This window comes from Cervus canadensis, chromosome 5 (assembly GCF_019320065.1).
Source record: "Cervus canadensis isolate Bull #8, Minnesota chromosome 5, ASM1932006v1, whole genome shotgun sequence".
NCBI classification, from domain to species: Eukaryota; Metazoa; Chordata; class Mammalia; order Artiodactyla; family Cervidae; genus Cervus; species Cervus canadensis.
The window spans coordinates 101,003,019-101,010,140 of record NC_057390.1 but is presented as its reverse complement, the minus strand read 5'-3'; the positions used below and the strand labels follow the sequence as shown (position 1 = coordinate 101,010,140).

Sequence of the window (7,122 nt, the reverse complement as noted above, 5' to 3'; positions counted from 1 at the left end):
CCACGCCCACTGCGGGATGGGCCGCCCACTTCCAGCCTGCCCCGAGCGCAGGTGAGAGTCTCGGTTGTTGAGTCACCCGCACCGCCCCTCTCGGCGTCCCGGCCTCAGCCCAGGCGCCCGGCTCGCTGCCCACTTTCCCCTTCCTGTCTGCTCTGCCCCAGAGTCATCCCTCCTGACAGGACCCCCACCCCAACCTCTAAGAGCCTGCCAGCCACGCTGGGCCGCTGGGCACTCCCGCAGGACCCAGAGAACACCCTGCCCTCTGAGGCCTTGGCCTGGGGGCCTCCTGGGCGCACTTGTTTGGAGGGTCCTGCTCCTGGAGAGCCGGCTCTCCCCTGGCCTGATCCTGAAGGAAAGAGGCACTACCCCAGCTGCAGGAACCACGGGGGCTCCCGGCTGGGTCCCTGCAGGGGAGGGCCGACCTGCCCGCGGTTCCCACCCAGTCCTGGGCTCATGGCAGGGCACCGTGCTAGTCAAGCCCCAGGATACTGTGCTGACCCAGGCTGGGCCTGCCTGCCCTGGAGGTGCTGAGAGCTGAGAGTTGAGGGCCAAGCAGGGGGAAGCCAGACATACTTCACACGGTTCCAAGGAGACGGGTGAGGATGCAGGCAGAGAGCAGAGCGGGGAGCCCACAGTCCCACGGAGCCTGGAGACAGGGAGCCCTGTTCAGGGGCCTGGGGCCCCCCCACCACTCCCCAGCACAGGGCCCTCGCCCAGGAGCCCAGAAGCCTGGACCGGGGAGGAGGGGCCTCTGCACAGGAGGCCTCATCCCGTCGGCCGTGGGGCGGGGCGGGTGGGAGACGGGCCGCAGGCTGGCCGGTGGGCACACTGGGGGGTGGACAAGTGCTTGACTGGCCGAAGCCCCAGCTCTGCCCCTGCACCCCACAACATGTCTGGTTGCTCTGCTCTGAACCCCTATGCCACCCTGCGCGCCACCCTGGCCAAGCGTCACCCCTTACCCGGGCCAAGGGCCACCCCCACTTTGTGCAAAACGGGAATTCCCACGGCAGGGAGCTGTGTGGCAAGGCCACCCAGGAGTGCCAGCAACAGTGGAGGGGGGAGGGGCCCAGAAGGACAGCCTTCGATGGGCACAGGGTCTGGGCAGTGGCGCGGCCGGCTGGAGCCGGAGGGGACAATCGGGATTGCCGGGCCGGCTGCCCAGGCTGAGGGTCTGGTGTCTCGGGCCCAGCAATGGAGCCTTGTTCCCAGCTCAGGACCCGCGGGAAGGGTGGGAGCCCCGGGACCTCGCTTGGCCTCCCCAAACCTTCCTGGCTGGGGCCCAGCAGAGTCACTGGGTGCGGCCGACTCAGGGCTCCAGGCCCTGGTTTCCCGCCAGCTCCCCCACCAGCCCTCCCACCCCAGGCCCTTTCTTCCACCCCGGAAGGTTCGGAGGAGGGAGAGGCCAGCCGTTTAAGGCTGAGAAGGAGGAGACAAAGGCAGCCCAGAGGGAGCCTGGCAGAAGCTGGTGTGCCGGCCGGCCGGCCCTGACTGCCCCCAGCCCTCGAGGCCCGAGGGGAGGGGGCCACAGGGACGAGGCCTGGCCCCCATGCTCATGCCAAGGGCCCAGACCAGCCTGGGGAGAGCCAATGGGAGGAAGTGGGGGCATGGAACAGCCATGGCGAGACGGGAGCGAGTTCTCCCCACAGGAGCCGGGGCAGGACCGCCTTTTGGCCTAGAGACTCCCTTCGACCACGACCACTGGACTCTGGAAGGCAGGCTGGGGGCAGGCGACAGGGAGGCCCTGGCAGGGAACCTCCTCCTCTGGGAACCTCGGCAGAGGTGGGGCTCCAGATGTTCTGCACATGCTTGGCCCTGGCTCCAGGCAGAGGAATGTGGCTGCAGAGGGGTGCCAGGAGAGGGCCTGGGGGAGGGTCCACAACCCGCTGCCCTCGCAGGACCCAGACCTCCCGGGGAGGGGTCCCGGCGGCCAAGGCCGCCACCGCCCCTGCCTCCGTCCCCTCGTGGGGAGTCACGGCCTCCTGTGGCTGAAACTCGTCGCCACTCACTGTGCTGGAGAAGTCACTCAGCAGACGTCTGCGGGACCCTCTGAGGACCAGGCCCCGCAGGCTGTGTGGTGTGCGGGAGGACCCGCCGCCTGCCGGGGAGGGGTGCCTCGCGAGGCGCCGCAGACACACGGCAGGTGCAGCCCCGGGCCGGTGGCAGAGTCCTGTTTGGGGGCTGGCGTATCACAGAGCCCTGACCGGCCTGACCTGGCCCAACCTTAGTACTGCTGACTCCCTTGCTTTTGTTTATAGCTTTCCACCCCTCGATGCATCTCTAAATAATCTATTACGCTGTTTTTCCTTTTTTTTTTTTTATAGAAAAGTTGCAACTTTTTATTAGAAATGGAGGGGGGAGAAACAGAGTTGGCTCTGGAGACCTTGGTACCCCATGTGCAACAGCAAACCACCACCCAGTCAGGACGCTGGTCAGGCCGTGTGACCTTTCACAGCCAGAAAGAGGCTGGCGCAGAGGTTTGTCTGGGGCCTTTTCCCATCAGTCAAACCGCACTTTGTTCAGTGAGGGTTAGAGGATCCCAGAACGTATTCTACATTCTCTGAGTATTTGCTTTGGAGGGTTTCAAGTCCAAAGATCAATTTTTTGGAGTTTTGTAACGATCAGTACTCTCACCGTTTGGTCAAATGAACTACAGATGCACAGACCTCTCTTATCTGGACTCCAGTCCAAACTTGAAATGGGCTGAGTAGACAACGTAACATTCTGCAGAAGGCTGACGGAACCTGCAACTCCCATCTCTACACCCTCGGAATCTTTCTTTGATCGCTGAATCGGGTATTCGTACTTCCAGAGGTGCAGGCTGCCGGCGCCCCCCGCTGTCAGGAAGACCTCCCGGTTCTGGGGCAGGTGTCGGACCTGCCACACAGTAGATTTATGAGCCTTTTCTGAAACAGAAGCAAAACCTTTGGTTGGATGCTGTGTTCTCATGTCAAAAACATGAAACTTTCCTTCCAGAGATGTAGCTACTAACTTATTCATACTTATGTCTTTTCTGTCAAACTCCAAGCTACACACCCCATTTTTTATATTTGTCTCCCACCGTAAGGACATATTTCTGAGATCAAACAGCTTGATGTCTCCGTTGTCGTAGCCGGCACACACGACACGTTCCTCTTGATTATAAGCGTTGCCAAATGCCACAGTCCAACAGTCTCTCTTGTTTTCTCCTTGTACAGGTTCCATATTAGCAACAGGATCATCTTTCTGCCTTGGGTCCCACACCTTTACAGTTCCATCTCGGCTGCCAGTCACAATTTCAGGGGCCCCTTCCCCAATTACAAGTCCACCAACACCATCTATAGTATTTATAATTTCTTTATGGCCCTTTACAGAGTACACCGGGACCTCTGGAGCTTCCAAATTCCATATATGAAGGTTTCCAGCAAAATCTCCAGTGGCCAGATATCTCTGCTGTAAAGATGTTGCGCCAAATGTTCCACATTTAATGGGTTTGGCCTTTTCAATCTCCCGCAGCAGCTTTAGGTCCCCTTGCTGGATCTCGTACAGCTGAATGACGCCGGTGCCCCGTGCGAAGTTGCCCATGGTCACAAATTTGGCACTGCAGGGCATCCACTTACAGTCAAACACCGTGTAATTGAGACCCTTCTGGATATGCGAGATGATCTGAGGCTTCTCGAAGGCCGACATGGTTCAGCCGAGAGATTTCGCCTCCGCCAAGCGGGACTCGGCCGACAAACCCTGAGAAACTAACCTGGAAACCAGAGTCCAAACGTTCTCCTTTTTTTTTTTTTAATGTATTGGAATGCTCTTCTGGAGTTTGCTTCGTCCTCTGCCTTTGGATTTTTGAGATTTGTAACGCTGACAAGCGAAACACTGTCTTCTGGTACGAGGGTCGCAAACCTCACATTTCATAGTGAGTGTGTTCGTGGTCCTGGCGTCAGGCTGTTTTCACTAAGATTGCTGCTACACACACTTGCACACGGGCCTTTCCCTGGGGAAGAGCTTGGGAGCTGGGGACCAGAGCACGCGTGCGTTCGGCGTCGCCCGCCAGTACCGCCGTTTACAGCACGGCAGCGCCACCTGGTGGCCTCAAGGGCGCGCGCCACTGTTTTGGTTGGTATTCTGCAACTCTTGGGTTTTTAAAAAAAAAAAACACTTGTGTATTTATTTATTTGGCTGCGTCAGGTCTCAGTTGCAGCATGTGGGACCGTCACTGTCGTGAGGGGTTTTTCATTGTGGCTCATGGACTCTGGTTGAGGCGAGCGGGCTTCAGGAGATGCAGTCCGCGGGCTTAGTTGCCCGAGGCGTGAGGGGTCTTTGGTCCCACACCAGGGATCACACCTGCGTCCCCAGCATTGCAGGGCAGATTCTTAAGCATTCAGCCACCTGGTCTCTCCAGGGAAGTCCCCTGCAACTCTTGGATTTTTGAGACGCTGGTGAGAAAGAAATCTCTTTGAGCTTTTCATGCTGTTTCATCAGTTACTAGAGAAGTCGAGTGTTTCTTGTGTTCCGTGAAGCATCCGTTTGAATCTTTAGTTCATTTTCCGGGGATGGTTATCTTTTCCTTGCTGATTTGCAGGGCTTTTATGCACACTCTGGCCGTGAGTCCTTTGCGGTGAAATCATGGGAGCTCTTGACTAGTCTGACGCATCGGTTTTCTGCTCTGTCCTCTGCCCCCTCTGGGTCTTGTGTGTGTAATCTGCCATGAGGTGTTTATCCACTGCTAGTGGATTGGCGTGATTTTGTTTAAAATCTCCTGTTATTGTCTGCTTTATTTCTGCAGCATTTGTTGTTATTTCTGGGTTTTTTTTAATTCCTAACAAACATCATTTTTTAAATTTATGTCTTTTATTCTTCACTAATCCAGGCAGATGTTTCTGCACTTTGCGAGTTTTCTCAGTCAAGTTTTTGCCCCTTTGTGGATGTTTTATATCACACGCGTGAGAGCATGGGTCCCCAACCAGGGGTCAAACCCGCACCGCCTGCACTGGAAGCACCAGGTCTTAACCCCGAGACTGCCAGGGAGGTCCTTGGATGCTTGTTTTCTATTTCACTATTTCCTGCCTTAATCTTTATTATTTATACTCAGATATGACTTTACGTGAGCAGGAGTTTTCGCATCTCTTTCAGCGGTGACCCAGCATCAAGAGAAATGTCAGGTTCATGTACGTGCATGCTAAGTCACTTCAGTCGTGTCCGACTCTTTGCGACCCCATTAGCCCGCCAGGCTGCTCTGTCCATGGGATTCTCCAGGCAAGAATACTGTGGTGAGTTGCCATGCCCTCCTCCAGGGCATCTTCCCCACCCAGGGATCGAACCCGTGTGTGTTATGCCTTCTGCGTTAGCTGGCGGGTTCTTTACCACGAGAGCCGCCTGGGAAGCCCTGTCAGGCACATATGTACACTCAACAAAAATGTTTTAAACTGACGTGTTACCATTTCTTCTATATTCTGTGCATTGGTTCCTTCTTCCAGAATCTGAAGTTCAGTGCTTAATTCATGCTTTGCAAGGCTTCTTCTTTCCTAGTGTAAATGTCTAAATGTCTGTACATTTCCCTCTGGTCTCTGCTTTTGATGCACTTTTTGTCTTCATTTACCTTTTTTTTCCAGTTTCATTGTGATTTCTTATTTGACACATGAATTGCTTAGATATGGGTGTGTTTTTTAAATTTCTTTTTTCATGTTTTTTCTTTTTTCCTTTTTTGATTGTTTCTTTTTGCTTTTGCTTTGTTTTGGATTTGTTTTTCTGAGGACATGTGTGTGTCTCAAAACCCAGAAGTCTGGGCTTTTAAAAAAAATTATTTATTTGGCTGCACTGGGTCTACGTTGCGGCACGCGGGACCTAGTTCCCTGACCAGGGATTGAACCTGGGCCTCCTGAATTGGGAGCGTGGAGTCTTCCCTGAATTGGGAAGTCCCTGGGCTTTTTTCTAAGGTACCTGCATCGTGGTTACATCATGTAGTCTGCTTGCGAGCAGTCTTCTGGTATCTGTTGGATTGGGTTTTGGGCCCAGTGTGTGTCATAAAGAGATATAAATGTTCCTCGTGTGCTGGAGAAGAATGTGTGTTCTCCAATTAGTGAGTGCATTGGCCTGGATTTGTACACTACATCACCTTTACCAATAACGTCCAAATCTACTATATCCTATCAATTATGAAGAGATATGTTAAAACTTCTCACTGTGATGATGAGTTTGCTCATTTTTCTTTACAGTTCTGACAAGTCTTGCTGTATATATATGTATAATAATTATGTATATAAATATATGTATATAAATGTATATATGTATATAAATATATGTATATATACACATATAAACACATAGTACAATAGCGAAAGGAGAGAGACGAGGGCAGCGGAGGATGAGATGGTTGGATGGCATCACAGACTCAAAGGACATGAACTTGGGCAAACTCTAGGAGACAGTGAGGGACAGGGAGGCCTGGCATGCTACCGTCCATGGGGTCGCAAAAAGTCAGACACGACTTAGCAACTGGACAACAGCAAAACCAGGAAACTGACAGTGGTACGATCTGAGGCGCTCACTTTATTTCACCGGTTTTACTTGCATGCGTGTGCGTGTGTGTAGCTCTCTGCAGTTTTATCCCGTGTGGAGCCCTGTGTAACCACCGTGACAATTAGGAAATCCGACCGAACTGTCCCGGAGAGGTCCCTGCACCAGCTCCAGCCGCCCCACGCCGCCCCGCTCCGTCCGTGTGCGTCCCGGTTGGCATAGGGATGGGTCATGCGTCACGTGTCCTTTTGAGTTTGGGTCTCACCACCCGGCATCGCTTCCCTGAGGCTCACCCACGTTGCTGCGTTACCAGCAGTCCCTTCCTCCTTGTTGCTGACTCGCATCCTGCGGTGTGGATGGACCAGTGTCCGAACAGACACCCGGAGAAGGAAGGACATCTGAGCTGTGTCTAGCTGGGAGCGACGACCAGTGAAGCTGCTGTGAATCATCTCGTACATGTTCCTGCGTGAAAACAAGTCTTGTTCCTCTGGGAAAAACGCCCAGGAATGCCATCACTGTGCATATAATGTATTAGTCAGGGTGCCCCCGAGAAAGGAAGGGGAGCAAATAGGAATATATATTTGGGGAAGGAGAGGGGGAGAAACTGATCTTTATTTTAAAGAACTAGCG

General features: G+C 53.9%; 1 protein-coding gene across 1 annotated transcript; it reads right to left on the bottom strand.

Moving 5' to 3' along the window:
• Positions 1-2,317: 2,317 nt before the first annotated feature.
• On the bottom strand, positions 2,318-3,747 carry LOC122442407 (dynein axonemal assembly factor 10-like). The gene has a single exon (XM_043470199.1). It carries the CDS (start codon positions 3,664-3,666, stop codon positions 2,581-2,583), a length of 1,086 nt encoding a protein of 361 aa, XP_043326134.1. The 5' UTR covers positions 3,667-3,747; the 3' UTR covers positions 2,318-2,580.
• Between the last annotated feature and the right edge of the window lie 3,375 nt (positions 3,748-7,122).